The 19,460-nt window shown below is 49.7% G+C and overlaps 1 protein-coding gene across 6 annotated transcripts in view; it reads right to left on the bottom strand.

The window, feature by feature from the left end:
* Window positions 1–19,460, bottom strand: part of LOC142575614 (cationic amino acid transporter 4-like) — a 153,884-nt gene that overhangs the window by 9,326 nt on the left and 125,098 nt on the right. For 5 of the 6 annotated variants that reach the window (XM_075685113.1, XM_075685108.1, XM_075685107.1 and 2 more), the window contains exon 2: window positions 2,839–3,783. In XM_075685113.1, the coding sequence (XP_075541228.1) occupies window positions 2,839–3,783 (945 nt within the window). Of the gene's footprint in view, window positions 1–2,838; window positions 3,784–5,347; window positions 5,674–19,460 lie in introns of those variants that run through there. The other variant, XM_075685109.1, reaches the window with a different exon arrangement.

Below are 19,460 nucleotides of genomic sequence, written 5' to 3'. Positions count from 1 at the left end.
GTGTCAAAGATTCATACAGCCCGAAGCATGCCTATGGCGTTGCCTTCAGCAAAAAACGAATGAACCTAAAAAACGAATTCGTTGTGGAGATCGAACGCTTCAAAATGGTATCCGGGGTTTCAATCAAACAAGTTTTTTTTTTTTTCCATGCCGTTAACACATTATCGCCTTGGGACGCGACCGCTGTGGTCGCAATCCGCATTGAATAATTCCAGAAAAAGTTTGGCGGGCACCGCTAGACAACGGCGATGACGTGTGTCCCCGAGTGTTTGATCGGCGGCATGAAATTTTCACTGAGAAAACATATAAGTCACATGAGTAATGCAAAACGAAGAATGGCTAATCCGCCAGAAAGTACTTTTCTGAGAGCATCGGGACTTACACGTTCGAGCTCACTTGCTCGGTATGAGTCATCCACGCAAATAGCAACGCTATGCAATGACGATGCGATGGACTTCGGGTCATCACGAAACAGTGGCATTGTTATTTTCGTGCTTCCCTGGCATGCAGCTTGCACTGGCAGTTGTCGCGCAAATTTGAGCGCTGGTGGCCGACCTCGGTCAGACGCGTCGCCAGTAAGCTATGCCAGACTCGATAACACCACAGATGTCGACGTCAGGCAACGAAGGGGACGACAAAACAGTTCGCTTATAGTGACTACCGAAGAGGACGACAGCGTAAAAAAAAGAAGGTGAGCTGATTTGCTGATAGTGTACTGCCGCAGCTGTGCATGGGGTGAAAGGAATTACAGCCGTGTCACGGTATTCACAACAATGCGGCACTTGGGCAATGCTGGGCAAAGTGAGGACCAACTGGCTGAAAATGCGTGGACCACGCGTCTCCTGGCCATTCTGAAACAGAAAGCCTCAAAAAAGCCTTTCTTATTGTCTTATTTGCGCACAAAAGGATACAGATGGTAGATTCATTCATTCATTCATTCATTCATTCATTCATTCATTCATTCATACCTAGTACGGTTAGAAAGAGACCGAAATAATACAGGGAACTGGATTGCTATGTGATTCTCTTTGAAAACAGTACAATTCGCTCGTTAACGGAATTAAGAGAGCGAGATACGAAACGCGAAACTGCTTTTTATTATTATTATTATTATTGAGCTTATATGGAGAAATAGTGTATCAGAACAAACCATCCACCTCAGAATACGAAGATAACGTGAGAAAATGCAACTGGCGGAAAGTCGATCTTACACTACAATTTTTAACATAAAAGTTAATGATAAAATTTCGACACAACTGAGGCGAGCGGTTCTTTATTTACTGGTTTTTCCGAGATAAGCAAACTTATATGAGCTGACCTATTATGCTTAGACAAGCGCAACACTTCTTTCTTTCCCCGTTTTCTTTAGGAATGCTCATTACGAGGCGATACGATGGAAGCGGCCACGAAAAAAAAAAAAAAATGCTCCGCCTCGGCAAAGTCAGAACCACCACAATAAAACAAAAGCGCAACAGGAGTCGGGGAATGTGAAGGCTATCGGTAGCCCTGTGGGAAGCTCCCGGCTACGCTTGTTTCGATTGCTATCATAGTGAACTTAAGCGTCAGAACTATCCTGTTACAATAAACAGATGCGTCATGCAGTCAAAAAAAAGAAAAGTGCGTCAAAATAACTCCTGGAATTCAAGGCTCTACTGCAGCGCGGAAAATTCCGTCACCAACACGTTCCCGTCAACTACGGGTACCGCTTATTGGAAACACTGCGGCGTTTCCTTGGACGTCACTGAAGACAAGGTTGTCTTCCGCGAATTATGCGCGATTAACAATGCGTGGACGCTTTCTTCGGGGAATTGATAACGCGGACAGCTGCCGTACGTGCTACTGAAGCGCTCGCGTACTTAATTGAGACCGGGCAACTTAACTGCGTCCTCTTTTCGTTTCTCCTGCGTGAGAAACCAGCGGCTTTCTTTTGCCTTTTTTCTCTTGTAACGTACTAGTTAACCCGTTTCTTAATTAGTGGAGTAGCGTGGAAAGGTGGGAGGGAGAGAGCTGAAGAGGGAGAGAGGAAACAGAGAGAGCTGAAGCACCATTGAATCATACAGTCACTGTGCTCACGTTACAAAACTCTGGCACATCCTTTATGCGGTTGAACATCGGATTCCTGCGCTAATTGAAACTAGAAAAGTAGTAGAGAAAACGTTCTTTCAACCATCGTGCTCGGATTAAAACATCCAATCATCGTTATTACAGCGTCATAATCTTCGAACTTAGAAATGCAAGCTCGAATAGTTCTGGTCACTGCTAAAGTACATTAGTGCACCTGAAGTCCAATAGTTGGCTTACATAAACTGCCATATTCAAACACATCTCCTCATTGCTATCGCGACTTCATTCTTACATTCGATTCGTCGTTTAACACGCCCATTCATTTATTCCAAATTTACAACTCTTCCATTTCTTAATTGTCTTAGCTAGGATTGAAAGCGGTACTCTTATAGGAGTACTGACAGGATACTTTTTTTTTTTGCGGTAAATAATTGTTTGGGGAATCTAAACCGCACAAATCATACTGGCAACTTGGCAAACCTCAGATCGTCATTAACAATTTAATATCTTTTAAACAGCCCGCTTCGCTTTTGCTTATACTGCGCCGTGACGTCATGTCGAGGTTCATTGCGAGGTTTTTTGACACTCGCTCCGGTTCGCTCGTTCCGTCTGGCACTCGCTCGTAGATCGGCTCATAAAAAAGCATTCGTGCGTTTTGTAATGCATTTGAATTGCGAAATCGCAGTTGGGCCCCGAGCTCAAGGTTCCTCTTAAGTATGGAAAAATACACGCGTCGATCCCCATCGCCATCACTCGACATAGCAAGGGGCTCACCTTAGCCCAGACTGCTCCTTTGTCTTCCAAAGCGTCCGGCAGCCCCGAGTCCGGCACTATGTCCTTGTAGTTGACCATGAGCGTGAGCACCGCGGAAACGGCCACGTAGAGCACGGTGACCACGGTCATCGAGATGAACGTGGCGATGGGCAGCGAGCGCTGCGGGTTCTTCGCCTCCTCTCCCGAAGCCGCGATGGCGTCGAAGCCGACGTAGGCGAAGAAGCACGCCGCCGACGCGGCCAGGATGCCGTGCACCCCGAAGGGCATGAAGCCTCCGGTCTCCGGGTTGCTCCAGTTGTTGAAGTCGGCGTAGTAGCCGCCCACGCCAATGATGATGAAGAGGACGAAGATGTTGACGCAGCAGAGGATGTTGTTGAGCCACGAGGTGGCCTGCACGCCGACGGACATGAACGCCACGTACACCACGATGATGCCCAGCGCCAGGAAGTCCGGGTACGGAGAGAGGTACGGGCCCGGCATCTCGCCCGTCGTGTTCATGATGGCGCCCTTGATGGCGCCGTGCGTGAGCGAGTCGATGTACGCGCTGCAGGCCCGAGCCACGGCCGAGATCCCGATGACGTTCTCGAGCACCACGTTCCAGCCGACGAAGAAGGCCCAGAACTCGCCGACGCTAAAGTACGAGTACGAGTAGGCCGAGCCGGCCCGAGGGAACCGCACGCCGAACTCGGCGTAGGCGAGCGCGGCGAGCAGGGACGCGACGCCGGCCACGATGTAGGAGACGATGAGCGCCGGGCCAGCGATGTTCTTGGCCACCGACGGGGTGAGCACGTAGATGCCGGAGCCCATCATGTGGCCGATGCCGAGGAGCGTGATGTCGAAGGTGGTCAGACATCGCTTCAGCGACGTCTGCATGTGGTCCGCGCCGGGCTCCTTGGTCCGTCGCAGCTTGTGCAGGAACGTCGAGAGCATCTTGCCGGCGCCTCCCTGCAGCGCAAACGGGAAACAGATATGGCCGCTGGTTAGAAAGAGGTAGAGACCGGTCTTACAGTGCAAAACGGTAACGGTAATTCGTGAACCTGGCGGGATGCACTCTGCAGTCACTCCTGGACCGTCTATGCGTTACGAACGAAGCACGCAGCCAGCAGGAGGCGATTACGAGAAGACAAATAATCGGGCCGAATTCACAAAGATTTTCGTTTTTTGTGTACTGTCCAAAAATCACGATTACCGAGCCATCTGTATTCACGAAAATTTTCTGCTTCAGGACGTTCTTGAATGTCAGCCTTTTACCTTTGGTCGACGAGTGTCACGGGATCATTTTTGTTCAGCCTAACATACAATACTGCCCTTACCATATGTGATCCTCCCAAGACGGCACTCGCCAGGAAAAAGTGGCATCGCACGGACAATAACGTGTTTCATTGTTATTCACAGACAATGCTCATTCAGCTGCTCACCGAAGCACTCAATGTGTGTAGGCTCAACAGGCCGATCAACACCAAAGAAGTGTCGATGTACCAAACACTTAATGAGAAAAAAAAATACCGCATTGCATGAAAAATTATAAACCAGTTTATGCAACACGTATTATACATGCCGACTTTCATTATCCCTTGGCACCTGTCGCATTCCGCGCCATTTAATTGGCATTTATTTTCTCGCCTTTCCTCAGCTCGCCGACACTTGTGCGCATCACGACCTCAGTGGTTGTCGAAATAAAGCACGCGCAGTAATCATCGTTTCCCTCAAAAAAATTTAGTGAAATAAAATCAGACATCGACTGCCCACGTCGAGCGGGTTATAGTGGACAACCGGAAACATACGTCGCGTTGTTTACGGGCAGGGAAGGAAGTGCCGCCGTATCGCTGTCAACATGTCGCGTGCCAACCGACCAACCACTATACGATACACGACGGTGCCGACGAAGGACCAACGAGAGGGCAGCGAACAGTCGTAAACACGCCAGAGGTTTTTTGACGAGCGCTGCCGATGTGTCGAGGGGGCAATGAAAGGCGTCGTTGCGGAATGCGAGTGGCCCTGGCCTGGCCCGCAAGCACGTGACCTCCTGAAGTTAAACTCCCATATCGGCCGTCCCAGACACCCGTACACTCGACGCATAACGAAGCGACGCTCCCTGTGTGTCTGTGTGTGTACATTCGTGAAAGTTTGAATGAGACTGCGTCCATGTAAAGCACGTTCCTGAAAGTTTGAATGAGACATGTGCACACTACGTCCATGTAAAGCACGTTCCTCCGTAAGAAATAGTCTATCCGTAAACAGAAACGCACGTTTCATTCATCACGGCGAACGTTGCAGAGTTTCTCAGTACATTAACTCGTATTTAACGCCAATAACATTATATGCACTCATACATAGCAGTGTATGAAAGTAGGACATTTAGAGCTGCACTTCAGCGTCGCAATAACGCGCAATGTTGGTCACATAATGAGCAACCGTTCCGGCTTTTTTCATCATGGCGCTCACCACGTGGCAGAGCGTCTCAAACGAGAACTGCGCGCCGGTGTACGAAAAAGCATGGACGACTCACCTTCATTTTGCAATTTCTCGCCGTCTGTTCGCAAGACTAGTCAGAATTCCACGCACAAACAAATAAAGCGAAAACGATCCCCGTAGTAATACGGCCAGGCAGGAACTGCGGTTCGTCGGTGTACGCTGCCTGCCTTTTCCCCCAGGCCGTCCGTACGTCGCTTCAACTGACGCTCAAGTTTAGGGCGGGTCTAATATCGGGGCAGGATGGCTCGAAATGAAACCCCGTAAGATGGCCAAGAAGACGGATGCCCCGTCTTGACCGCGCAATGAGCCGCTGACGAGTGAGCGATACGCGCCGACGAACGCGAGGAGTGCGAACCGCGGCAGATTCAGAGAACGCGCCGCTTCGTATAGAGGCGCGCTTCCCTCGCAGAGGGGGAAGGGAAGCAGGCTGCTCATTGGTCGATTCATCTTCTCGGGTACACTCGCAGAGCTCGCTTGCGCACCGTTGCGAGGGCGCTACTATGGGCCGAAAGCGAAGCGTTGGGGGTGGGGGAGGGTATACACATCGCCGGTGTCGTCGCCGTCGCTGGAACACGATCCTTTCTGTCGCCACCTTCAACGCTGGGCACCCCCTTCCCTCATTCGCACTAAACTGCAACCTAAACCACCCCTCCCCCGCCGCGCAACTCGTCTCCTTCGCCGAGCGATGCGCATACTTCGGTTATCAACCCATTTATGTTGGAAATGTCCTACACTTCTTCCATCGACGATCTTGAACCTTAACCCGTAACTTCCACCGTCTCGGACGCCATTGTTCGATTAGCAATAACCCGCTCGCAGACTCCGTCCACATCCACTAGTGCAGCCTCTAAGAGCAGGTGTACTCTCTGCGTATACAGGTTTTCTTTCTTTCTTTTTTTGGTGAGCGATGACTATAGGATGCATTCAAAGGTTAGCCCTCGCACTACTTATTGAACCTATCCGGCCTCATCCGCAACTGCTTCAACTGCTACATGTACGAAGTCATCGGCAGGCATAACCTTCGCTCACGCGGTTTTTCGTGTCACTGGAAAGCGTTTCTTCAACTGGCAGTGTATTGCTTATGTCTGTAGTGCCGTTCCGCTCATAACAGCAGTTGCAGCTTCTACGACGTTTCCGTCCCCCTCCGGCATTTTCAGCACGCAACTTCAGCGTCCGATTAATTTAAGCCGCGTTCCTCTCGTTATCCATTCCCCTCAGGCCATGCCTATAATTTCGCCACTTCAGGTTCATCCATACCTACACGGTGCAGCGGGCACGGCACATACCAGCACGCAACTATATGCTAAAACTGAACCGGGTGACTTTGATTGGCCGTTCCTCACTCATCCTGTTCCTTTCTATTCAACCCAACCTGCCAGGTGAGGCTCATCCATATCCACGGCCCACAAAACTGCCCACTTTTCTTTTTTTATGGAATGCATTGAACCGCGGCCGCAGCGGCGTCTTTTGTGTAGACGCCACAGGGCGTCAACACTCCTCCCCGCCCCCCCCCCCCCGCCCCTCCCTCCCTTCTCTGCCCTGCTTCTAAAGGAATACTGTCCGTACGCTTGCCCAGAGTCGAGTGACGTAATCCCGCGGGCGCACGCTGAGCCGCAGCAGCATGCCGCTTGGCAGCGAAGCCAACCGATTGCGAGGAGGCGACGCAAAACCGGCGACGCTTTCACCGCACACGTCGCAAACGAGGAACAGGTGTCACTCTCGGGGTCGATCCAACGTGACAATGTGCCGACTCGTCCGTAGTAGGGCTTACGCCGCGAACGCCGGATGGGGGGGGTGTCTATAACCACCCGCGGCGAGGTGATGATGGGAGGAGAAGCGCCGAGTGTATTGGCTCCTCGACGCGCGAAGGACACGCTGCGGCGCTCGGAACAGAGCCAGGGCAGGAAGTGGGCCGCCCGCGGCTTTGCGCTAGCGAGCGCGTGCCTCTAGCGTCGACGACGAAGAGGAAGGCGAGCTGGCGTTAACGGCGACGGAGGAAGCTGCCGGCGGAGTATCGCCGAAAAGCGATAAGAGAGCGAGCAGGCAGCGTGCTACACAGCGATGTTTCTCAGGCGCCGGAATCCCCCCACCCCCCTTTTTTTTTTCTCGTCGAACCTCTCGAACGAGTGCTATCAAACGGGGGTTACAGCAGAGGGCCCGAGCGCTAAGGGTTTACTGAAAGCAGTCATTTTGTCAGCGCCGACTGTTCGGGTGCTGTTGCAAACATCCATTTGCATTTGGTCAGTCGAAAAGTGGGGAGAGATAATTAGCGGAGAAAGATCGTAGCGAAACTTGTCTTTTCAGAGTCTATAAGAAACGACGAACCATGACCTCAGTCTTTATTGAAGAAAAGGCGAAACCCTTAGGCTACTTGCAACGCCAAACCGAAAGTGTAACCTCACACAAACACGCCATCGCGAACCCCTCGTTGGACGCTTTGGGGGCACTTCTGATGGACGACGCTGTTCCGCGGCTTTTATTTCTGGACTCTCACGAGGACCCCTGTGTTCTCGTGCGAGTCCACAGTGTCCACGAAAGAGTCCACGTGAAAGTCACACAGTGTTTATCACACACCATGTAATAAACATGGAGTTGAGTGAGGAACCGTGGTCAAGGAGTGCATTGGCACAAATTACGCTTAATCAGAACAGTAACATCGTATAACTCGGAGCGCACTAACAACGCGCAAGGAAGGAGCGCGTTGGAACATCCTGTCCAATCATGCGGCGCGCACTTAAACCAGCACTAGCCAAGCAGGGATACCTGCTTGTCAGCATAATGAACGCCGCAGCAAAAGCTCCGAACGTGACTCTACGGGTTTTATTCCAGCGCTCGGGGTCCGATTTCGTTCTGCGATTTCGTGAACATACGAAAATGGTATGAGAACTCTGAAGCTCACAGACGCGGCTACCGAAAGTTCACTAAATGAGGAGTTCAAAGAATTGGTTCAATCGGTGATCCATGGATGTCTCCACCGTAGATCAAAATGGCTCAGTAGCCACAAAGACAGGCAAGTTCTTCTCAACAAAGTTCTTGCGTACATAAAGGTCCCAAGAAAGACAGTGACTGTGTAGATCAGCCAGTATGCGTATCAAAAATATGTTCCGAGATCTCGCGTGCCCTAAGCACGATTTGATCTTGAAGTACGCCGTAGTGGGAGAATGCGGATAACCTTGGCAACTTGGCTGAGATTCTGTAACGTGAACACACATCTAAGCAGATGGGCGTTTTCGTGCTTCGCCCCCACCGAAGCATGAGTGTGCTTTCGGCCCTATGTTGAAAGTTTTGAGGAAACCTTATGTTTGTCCCAAGGGAGCACATAAGCTTTTGAGAATCACAGAGAACATTTATGATAGTGTTTGTGACACGGCTACGGTGCGAAGAGCATTTCGCGAGGATGATATCACGGTCAAATGCCTCCAGCGAGGAGCTGTGTGCCTTTCATGCGTGCATATATGCCCGAAAGCATTCATATCGCAGCAAGCGCATCGACGGAAAGGCCTGGAGCTGTAAAGATAACCTCTGGCTCGCGACAACCCTCGCGATACTTGCAGTTCGGCGGCGTGTCCTTTGCGTCGAAGCTCTTGGCGTCGTGCAGAACCACCGGCAAAGAAGCGAGCGCGAGAATGTGCGGAGTCTGCGGCGGTCACGCGCATCTGGCTGTGGAAAAACACACACGTACGTTCGCTGTTTGCGTGCACATTTATCATTGCGCGTCTTTGTCGCGGAATTCCCGCGCACTAAACCTTATCGTGACGACTTTTTCGTTCGTATCAAGATAACCCTGTCGCCCCATGCAAATGCCGGCAGGTGGCTGCTCTCGGACGCGGAAACCTCGGCGCCACCTCCCGACACTGGAGACGAAATTCCTGAAATTTGGCAGCAGAGGTAACGGACGCCTGATGGAAATATTAGCGAGTATTAGCATGCCGCGCGCGCCCCGTTACTGCGAGCTATACGTCTCCTATCAAACTACGTTAAGATGCTAAGGGTGCGCCGCCGTCCGAGAGTCACCGTAAACCAGACACAACGTCGGCATTAAAGAGCTTTATCTTGTAGCCAGCAGATGAGCACGAAAAAAAAAAACTCATTCCGCGCACTTTCCGCTTTGTCGACACAAGTTAGAAGTAGTGATACAAAAGTGATAAATATCGGATGGACCATGCAGTGCAAGCAGTCGTTCAGATAGTGGTTCAGATAATAGTTCAGATTGTAGTTCAGATAGCAGTACAGGTAGCAGTTCAGATAGCAGTTCAGATAGCAGTTCAGATAGTAGTTCAGATACATGGTCGATCAGCATGTCGGAGGCACTTTATACTGCTTTATCTGTTTCTTTTTATCACGACGAGTGTTACCACCCCTCGACTTTGCTCTTGATTTTGGATCTGCACGAGTCTAGGAAGTATGTGGTGTCTGTACGGTTGCCACGCATGCAAGATCACGTACTACTTCGACACAAAGTTTACCAGTTAGGAAGAGCGAGAACCCCAAAGAGTTGTTTTTAGAACAGCGTGATGTGCTTTACTAAAAGCGATTGATATCCTCACACACCCAGTGCGGTTACGCTATCTATATAACGGTTCTTAACGTGCACCAGCGCGAGGTGACCCAAGGACGCACTAATCCGAATAACCAGGTCGTTAACCAGGTCAGTAAACGGCGATTTATTGGTCCCGCTCCGCGAGAGGGAGCACTTGATGCGGTGTTCCCATTTTACGACCAGTGATTACGAGCCGAAACAGTCGACGCTGTTCGATGGTTACCACGAATGTCTGTTTAGGTCAGGTCAGCGTGATCCTATATGCACAAACGCACGATAGCTTAGCAGAAGTACTAATTATGGCATTAACACTAATGCACGATGGCATGGCAAGTGTGCGGTGAACCCCTTGGCACATATTAGCACAATAAAAATTGTCCATGTCCCGTACAGTTTTGCGATATCACGTCGTATAGGCGAAAAGACGTCGCAGACGTCTCGAGAGTATACCGAGACTCCCACTGTCATGAAACAGCCCTTTCAATTGCTGATGTTTCAAAAGTTCAGCTAAAAAATTAACTCGTCATCCCGGCCCTGAGAACGTGGATGTCCAGCGAAGCTGTTGAAAGCCACCACAACTGCTGAGAGGGCTATGCAATACGTCATTGCCTTACAGTAATGGTAGTAATGGTAATTTTGAAAGCAAGCCGGCGTTGGTCGTATTGCCGTTTCTTTTCCCCTTTGCCCCTCCTCGTATTCACGCTGCTCCTCGGGATTCCTAACCATGCGCTTCCTACCCATAGCGGTACCGCAACAACAATGAAATCAGTTGCTAGGCTGGTTCTTTTACATACGAAGGGCTAGTGACGTCACTCCTCATGTCGCAAGCTACCGTCGCCGCGGCAGCTTGCGCAGCAGTAATCTTTACCGCGAAAGGTATGCCGGGAGCGCTATATGCTTAGCATTATTATCAGGATCGCCTTATCGTAAATTATGTGGTTCTGATGCTTCTTTTGTGCTTGTTCTGTATTGAAACGAATGCCGTTCTGTATGTTGTATGCATAATTCCAAACAATGTATGCACTTTTCGCTTCACTTTGCTGAGTGCCTGGAACCTGCTTCACTCCCACCGGGGTCGGCCCTGTATTGCACTACCTCCTGGATTGGTCCACCTTTTTGCCCATGGACATCGACACGAAAATGCCGACCAACGAGTTGCTAAGAGCTCCCCTGTAATTGAGTCCACACAACGTGTTAACGAAAGCTTTAAGTTGACTCCTCAGAATTCTAATGACCATCCCCTTTACAAGAGGCCAGTGTTGTCGCTACCCTTGTTTTCCTATAGCTGCGTTGTCACGTGCTGCAGGTCTCTTGACTTTTCTAAATACGCTGAAGGATCGCTCGTGTTAAGCACGCTTGTGAAGAACAGTGCCTTCTCGACTTGATAATGCGATGAAGTTTGAATAATACCCATGCTACAAGTCCGGTCCCTCTAAGGTTCACAGAACCCTATTCTCTCTAGACTTAGGCCCGTTCACATGGAACAATAATTGCCACGTGATAATATATTCAGTAGGTTGCTCTACGAGAAGGAGGAGGTTGGGGGGAGGGGTTGCTTGCTGGTAGGCGGACCTGGCCTTGCAAAAGCTTCCAGCAATTTCTCCACCTGAAAGTCGCCTATCAACCGCAATATGGTCTGAAAAGCTTCGCAGTACAACTAACAATACCAGATTCAAAAAATAAGTTGACTCGGAGCTCAATACCTTGAGCGTTTCCTGAACCTCAACGACCTATACGGTTCACCATGTGCTTCGCAACTCTGTATCACGGAGCAACTCGAGGAGCCGAAGCACTTTCCTCCTAAATAACCAACATCCTCGCAGGAACAAAACGTCACTTGCATTTGAATGTGGTATCGTCTTTTTCTTCAGTCTATCTATTAATTTATTGCGTTCGGCTTCAAATTCAGAGCACTTTAGTATGTAATGTTCAATGTCACCAAGAGCTTGACAATGCGCACACGACGATGATGGGCCAAGTCCCGTGTTGGACCGCCAAGATGGAGTCTGCGCTGACCCCATGCAGATGCGATAAAGGAAAGTGGCGTCATTTTTGTTTAGTCCTCTGATCGCACATGTTGATTCGGTGGAGACCACAACGGACGGAAGGGGCCTTAAGATGACCTTTCTTCATGCCTCTTTTTGCATCCTGGGGAGCCTTCTTCGTGGGCTGGAATGGCAGCGCTTTGCGCGCCAGACCGTCAGCTCAGCATAAGAGTCTTGGGTTTCGCATTGCACCGACGAGACCCTCGTCAATATCTGCCTCCAACGCTAAGCTGATGATCATTTTGTCGCCATGTCAGGTCTCAAAGAGAACAGCTCGTGTAACACGGAAATAACGCTGCAAGCTCAATTCCAACCGGTTCCTCGAAACGCAAGCATTCCCACTTCAGTAAGTGCTATCAATACCTCTGCTTCACTCTATCTCAACTAAGTGCCAGGCATATAGTTACAAAGACAACCGAGCTTGGTACGTCAGTGCACGGTAAGTGCGTTGCATTTCTGCATGGAAAGCTTCCGTCTGCGCTTGATGTAGTTGTGCAAGAGGAGGCGCTGTCGATTTCCGTGCACAAGCTATTCTGCGCCCGTAGTTCCGGAGAAAAGTTTCAGGTTCAACGCGTAGAGGTCAAGTGCGAAGCACGAGTACCTGGCACGTATAGATTACCTCTGCGGGCGCGAGAGATCACGCTATCCGCGAGTCGGCGCCATGGGACGACGACGTGCTGCGGTCAGCGTCACGCTTCGTCGAAATTCTGAGTTGGCTTAATGCTGACGCACACATCTTGACACGCGTCAGCATCTCCACCTTGCTCAGGTATGATACGACCAGGGTACACTACATTACGCAAGCACGCGCTTCGTGTATAAGTACGTATATTCACATGCGTTGTAGAGAAGCGAGAACTTTATGGCGATCTGCTTAAAAAGCAAGTTAATAGACGAATGTAGAATTAAGCTGAATGGTTGAAGTGAACTTCTGCAATGCGATAAAGGTCAGCCTTGCCGTGAGAAACAGCGAGCGAGCGAGCGAGCGAGCGAGTGAATGAGCGAGTGAGTGAGTGAGTGAGTGAGTGAGTGAGTGAGTGAGTGAGTGAGTGAGTGAGTGAGTGAGTGAGTGAGTGAGTGAGTGAGTGAGTGAGTGAGTGAGTGAGTGAGTGAGTGAGTGAGTGAGTGAGTGAGTGAGTGAGTGAAAATTAAGCTCTGGGGTTTCCCGTGCCGCAACCACGATCCGATTGTGAGGCGTGCCAAAGTGGGGAACTCCCGATTAATTCTGACCGCTTCGGTTTCTTCGACGAGCACCTAAAACTAAGTAGACGAGTAGTGTCTTATCATCCCATCGGAATGCGGCCACCGCGGCCGGGGTCGAACCCTCGCGCTCAGGCGCACCCTCGCGCTCAGGAGCGCGAGGCTACGCCAGTGAGTTTAGATTTTCTTGTCGTAAAAAAAAGAAGGAATAAAAAAGAACTTGAAAGCACAATAACGGAAGGCGGGTATCGGCGCCACATTGAAGTTGTCGCACTATATCACCGTGTCGTCATGGTCGTTCTGAGCATGTGCTCTAGGCGATAGTCAACTGTTAAAGGGAATGACTCGACCTAGAGAGTTCTGTGAATCTTTCCTGAGTGACAGAAAGACAGAGAAAGAACTTGAATTACAAGGTCCTGAGAAGCTTTGCCCTAGGGCAGAGCTGCGGGGGATAGCCGAAATTGGCAGAAATTCCCGTCATCACATCGGCATACCTACGCTGCAGTCTGAGTGCGAAATTCAACACGGGATACCCCCCCTTTTTTTTAGACAAATACATGACACTACAACATCTGTATAACACTTTACCAGTCTACACTGAATCATCATTGTGCCTTACTGTCCCTTTAATGTCGAAGGCGGGGTCCTCGCTGGACACTTCGACGACTGTGAAACGTTCGTCCGTTCTGGTCGTTACACCCTGCCTACAATATCCACTGAATGTTTTTCTGTACCTGAATTCAATCCCGCCAGGGAATGCATATCCCCAGCACGCAGTAGAGGCACGCACGTTCGCTTTGACCAGCCGTCCTAATCCTGCATTGTACAGCGAAGGGGTCGTTATGGGGCAAAGAAGATACGTTGCGTTCAAAACGTCACTCCAGCGGCAATGCTTGCTCGCGGCCTTGACAAAAAAGGACGCTGTCACAGTGGACAACGAATTGGCCAGCGCATCGATGAGTCTGTGTGTGGTTGTCTGCGTTGCTTTAACACGGGGGCAACAACTGTTACGATAAACCTGACGAAAACGCATGCCGTTTCGCTGCAACAGGTTGTGTACGGAATGTGCTGGCCAACTTGTTGCGACAGCACTTCGTGTCGCGTAGCTGCAGGCAGGGGATCCGCTGCGAACGACTGTCCAGACTGTCACAGCATCGCATCGTTTTTCGCGCATTCCGCTAGCGCCGTTCTAACTTTTATTTATATTCGTGGCGGACATTCAATGCATGTCCTGCTTCGTAAAGCATCCGCGTCTTGCACGGATCAGTAGCTCGGTCGATCTGAACTATATATATATACGTCGTCAAGCAACCAGCAAAACCTAAACCTACGGACTTTGAAAGAACTGTACGGCCTCGGTTTCTATCAGAAAAGGGAGAGGACAACGAGAGGGGGTAGAAAACACGTCAGGCGCATGGGAACGCCCGGATTGGTTGGTGCAAACTGCAACGTCACGCGTCGTCTTGATGAGGAAGCGCACACGTTAGGAAGGAGCAGGGCCGGACGCCAGGTGGCGGAAGCGATGACGTCATGACGCCGTCAGGACAGCGCCCGCATACAACGCGCGCACCTCAGCCCGATACCACAAGATACGGAGCGTACAGCACTGGCACCATGCAGCGAAACAAAATTGGATTCTGTGGTAGCATGTGGACGTGTACCAGCAGAGAGCTGCTCTCTAACTTACGCTCGTGTCCCGATGGTGTCTGCCAATTTTTCTTCTTACAATTGGCGTTCTTTCTCTTTTGTAGTGAAACCACGGTAAAAAAAAAACGCTTTTTTTCTTTAGATCCAGCGGTCGTGGTGAAGCCCAAGAGTTAGAACTCCGCAGCTCGAAATTTCCATTCTGTTTTTTTTTGTTGAAGTTGCAGTTGCTAGGTGTTAACTGTGAAAAAGTTGAAAGTGAGGAAAGGTTACTGCCGCCTGTCCCAAGACACAGTTAAGTACATCGGGCTACCCCTTTCCTCCTGTAACGCGCACACACACACTACATAGACACAAACATACAGTGCCAATCCAAAAAAGAAATATGCTTCTTAGTTCACCGTGCTCTCTATGCCATATCGCATTTCTTCTCGCGTGTTCTAACAAGAAGATCGAGCCCCTCAGTTTTCCTTATTCAATACCCTAATCATGTATAACGTACCACCTAAATCAGAGCGAGCAGGAGCCCCAGTGTTTCTATTCGACTACGAGCTCGGCATGCGTGCGTGTCTATCTTGGCTTCCGTGTGCTTGACAAATGAAACGTGGCTTGCCTTGGACAACAGCCACGCAGCTCTCTGCTCCCTTGGTGTTATTGCCAACATCCCATTCTCTCCGTTTTCATTGTTGTTGTTGTCGTTGTTGTTGTGACCCTTGGCTCGTTGTGTTAGCAGAAAGTGGAGCAGCCAATTTCTTTATATAAATTTGAGCGCATATATTTGCGGCTCTGGGCAAGCACCTAAGGCCAAGTTTATTTCTTACTTCTTAGTCGTTGCATGTTCTCCCCCACCGTCCAAAAAGAAAGAAAGATATATATATATCTTGGGCTTCTCCTTTGGTGGAATCTCACAATCGACTGTATAAGCTCCAATGCTGGAGCGCGCAAACCTCGCGTTAACATGTTGTATCGCTACCTTGTGAAACACTGAATAATGAGAAGCAAGAAAGCTTGCAACAACATTTGGTGTCACAATGCGCGCCAAAGTGCAAACGAAACAAAAATTATAAAGGGAATTTGCAATAAGCTGTGGCTTGCCCTCTCGCACAGCGCGTCATCTGCAGTGTAATCTGAAGGCGGCAACTTTTGTAATGACTAAACTATTTTTTTACATTATTACAGGGACGTAGTGCTGTTTATTGCTGCAAGTAATGACAAAGACCGCTCGGGATGAGGTTTTTTCACTACTTGTTATTTCTTTCGTTAGGGCTGAAGGTCGTCTGGGAGTTAAAGTTTACAGCCAGCAATATACACTATACACATCAGCACTATAGGCGTCATGTTATGCATGCCGTGACATGATAACGTCACTCCGATCCGCGCAAGCTTTAGGTTGGGCCTCACATTACTGACAAGCCTCAGAATAATTATATTTAGGACAAATTACCATTAATTATGCTTATTCGCATTACCATATTAGACTAGGAGCAGGAAATAAAGATGGACAGGTCACGTGATGTGCACAGCACCTGACCTGTGGTCTATTAGCCTAACAGAATGGGTGCGTCAAACAAAGGCAAACGCACTCGAGGACCACAGAGAACTAGGTGGTGTGACGAAATTAGTTTAACTTGCAGGCGCAGCATAGAGTCAGTTGTCGCAAGACAGGGGTATGATTGGACGTCGCTGGCAGAGGCCTTGGTCCTACAGTGGACATCACTTTCGCTGACGACGACGATCGTCCTTTAGGACAGCACGCTCTGAGATGGACGGCCAGTATCTCTACCAAAAGTTGTCGCTGAGGCCTCAAACGTTAGTGTTTCACACAGCCAATGTGATCGGCGCGCGCGGTCTGAAAAATGTTCGTCTCACACTCCGGAGACCCTGGTTCGATTCCCACCCAGCCCATCTTGGAAGTTGCTCTTTATTTATGAAGTGCCTGCCGTGATTTATCGCTCACGGCCAACGCCGCGGACGCCGAAGCCGACACCGACACCGACGCCGACGACACCGGCTTTTCTGCGACACGAGCTCCTTAACGCTATCGCGTTAAAATGTTCGTCTACTTTTTCTCCAGTCACTGGAGAGCTGCACTACCTCGCAGCACGATTGCCCTTATTTACGGCAACAGAGTAGTGCAGGCAGTCTATGAACGTGCGGAAATGTGTACACCTAACGGAAGTTCCCGCGCCGAGAGCGCAACTTCAGCGTGCTCCATTCGGCGCTCGAAATTCGACGTGGCGGGCGAAATTTCCGAAACGCCGCCGCAAGCGATCTCTAGCTACCTCTCCCCTCGGCCACACCTCCTCTCCCCTGCCTCCACCTCACGAAAAGAAGGAAAGAAAAAGGAAAATATACAGAGACACACGCACACAAGACGCGCTCATCAATCCATCTTCCTCTTTTTTTTTTTTCACGGAGCTTCACTACCCCACCCTTTCTTACGACACATCCTTAAACGTACTCCGCAAAAGGGAGAGGGAGAGAAAAAACAAAGAAATGAAGGAAGACGGAAGGAAGACACAAGAAAAGAAAGAAAACTCGCGCATTGTTTGACTTCGCTCCGCGGGTTCTTTTGGCTCCACCACAAGCGCATGGCATATCACGCGGTACAGACGTGAACGTTTAACGAGGCGCCGTAAGCAGGGAGTGGCGCGCTCCTGTTGAACCGGCTCCAAGACGTAGCAGGCAGTGGGACAAAAAAAGCAGGGAAGGTGAGACCAGCGAGATATGTCTCGACTAATGTCGCTACCCTCTCTTGCTCGAAACGAAAATTACCGATTACTTCTGGCGCGGAAGGCAGAAGTACTGAATGGACCCGTAGCAAGGGACGAAAGAGTCCACCAGACGACGGTGACTTAATGGCGTATTAGTGCAAGAAAAAGTTACGCGAAGATACCACCGTAGCCGGAGCACTGCGGATTATTGAAACAATGATTCTGAACTTGGCAAAGAGAGAGAAAGAGAGAGGGAACAGGCAACAAGGTTTTCTGTGAGAAAAGATTACTACAGCACACGTCCGCTCTACGCCCGTAATCCGGTCCAAGAGTGATAACGGAAGAGAAAACCAAAAGAATAATGACGCGCGGGAGACAGGCGGCTAAGAACAAAAATGCAAAACAGAAAGCTAGTCGGAGCCTGCTTAAGTATATTGCCGTTCTGGAAGCTTCCTTCATCTTCACCACTGAGCCGCTTCGTCCAAACGTCGCTCTGGAGAAAGTCACCTCTCACATACTCGAACAATCCCGGCAAAAAGGACAAAAATAAAGTAGACGAGATGGTCGTGATTCATGATGAATTATAAGAACGCAACAAGTGATGCCTCATGAAAGTCTGTCCGAACGTAAGGCGGGAAAAGGTTCAAGACGAAAACGTAGAGGCAAATCAAACAAAATGCACTGCACAGACAAATCTATAGTTTTATCCTCATATCATTAGCAGAAAATATGTTGCTACTGTTACTACTGTCGCTATCTACCTGCTACCTCAGCAGCTTGTTCCAGCACAGGAATTGTGGTAACTATACTGGTTTGTATAAAACTTCGTCCTTGCGGTTCAGCATGTCCTTCTTGCTTCTCAAAGTAATGCGCTTAAAGCTAACTGCTTATCGCAAATTTGCTATAATGTCGATTATTACAAGGTTTCCAGAAAATTAAGGGCAGTGTTTTTTTTTTTTATTCAGGACACCGCGAGTTAACCGTGACATAGAGAAACCAAAGAAACAACTGCGTGTCTCGCTAGACGAGTGAGAGAGAATGAAGCGACCGTTTGCTTGCTTACTTGCAAAAGAACATTAAGCAAACCGGTTATGCACATTGATGGAAGATCGGCGTCTGTGATATGTGCATTCTTTCTGTGTCCTGTCCTCAAAACGCGCCGTTATAACCACGTTTTCTCAAGCGAGCAACCAACTAGCCCACCTAAGTCTGTTAACCGTTACGCACAACAAGCGGAGAAAAGCAGACGAGCAACAGACGAACATGGGAGACAGTGGGTAAGAGCACCCAGTCTCAAGGCTACGGCTTGGATTTGATATCGCAGTGAAAGAGCCGCCCCTAAACAACTGATGGGAAAGAGCACAACGCGAGAAAGGGAAACAGAGGAACAAGAAGTGTGAAAGAGAAAACAAAAAACGTTGTAGCAGGAGTTCCTCGTACCCGCGCCACCAGCGAAGCCGCAACGCAGCGAAGTGTGCACGGTGATCTCCCTTTGACTCCTTCTCCACTGCGTGAAGCTAGGGGTCAAGACCTCTACAGGAGATTAGACGCGCGAACAAGCTGCACAAAGACAAAGCGGAAAGAGAAGAAGGGCGGAAGTATGGGAAGAAGGCGCGACGTTACAAAGAGGAAAAGAGGGTGAGGAAGAGAGGAAACCAACCTTGCAGCTAGCGCACCACCTCGCCAGGCAGAGAGCCGTATCAGAAACAAGAGAGAGAGAGAGAGAGATACAAGAACAGAGGCAATCGACGCGCTTGCGCGCTCCTATCGGTCGGCTTCACCGCAAACCCTCACGACAGAATGCGACAACGAGGGAAGGGAACAAAAGTAAGCTACCGCCACGGCCTCTGGATAAAAAAAAAAAAAAAAACACGAAGGTAAAGAGAAAAGAAAGAAAACGGGCGGCCTGCGGCGTGAACCAGACACGCTGTCAGCCGCCGCGGCGCCACCATTCGGGGACTGTTTGGTATCGGCGGAGAAAATGGCCGTCTGCTATAGCGACCA

Source organism: Dermacentor variabilis, chromosome 3, assembly GCF_050947875.1.
Source record: "Dermacentor variabilis isolate Ectoservices chromosome 3, ASM5094787v1, whole genome shotgun sequence".
In the NCBI taxonomy this organism is placed as follows: Eukaryota; Metazoa; Arthropoda; class Arachnida; order Ixodida; family Ixodidae; genus Dermacentor; species Dermacentor variabilis.
Note: the sequence above shows the minus strand (reverse complement) of the source record. Positions and strands in the feature narration are given on the sequence as shown.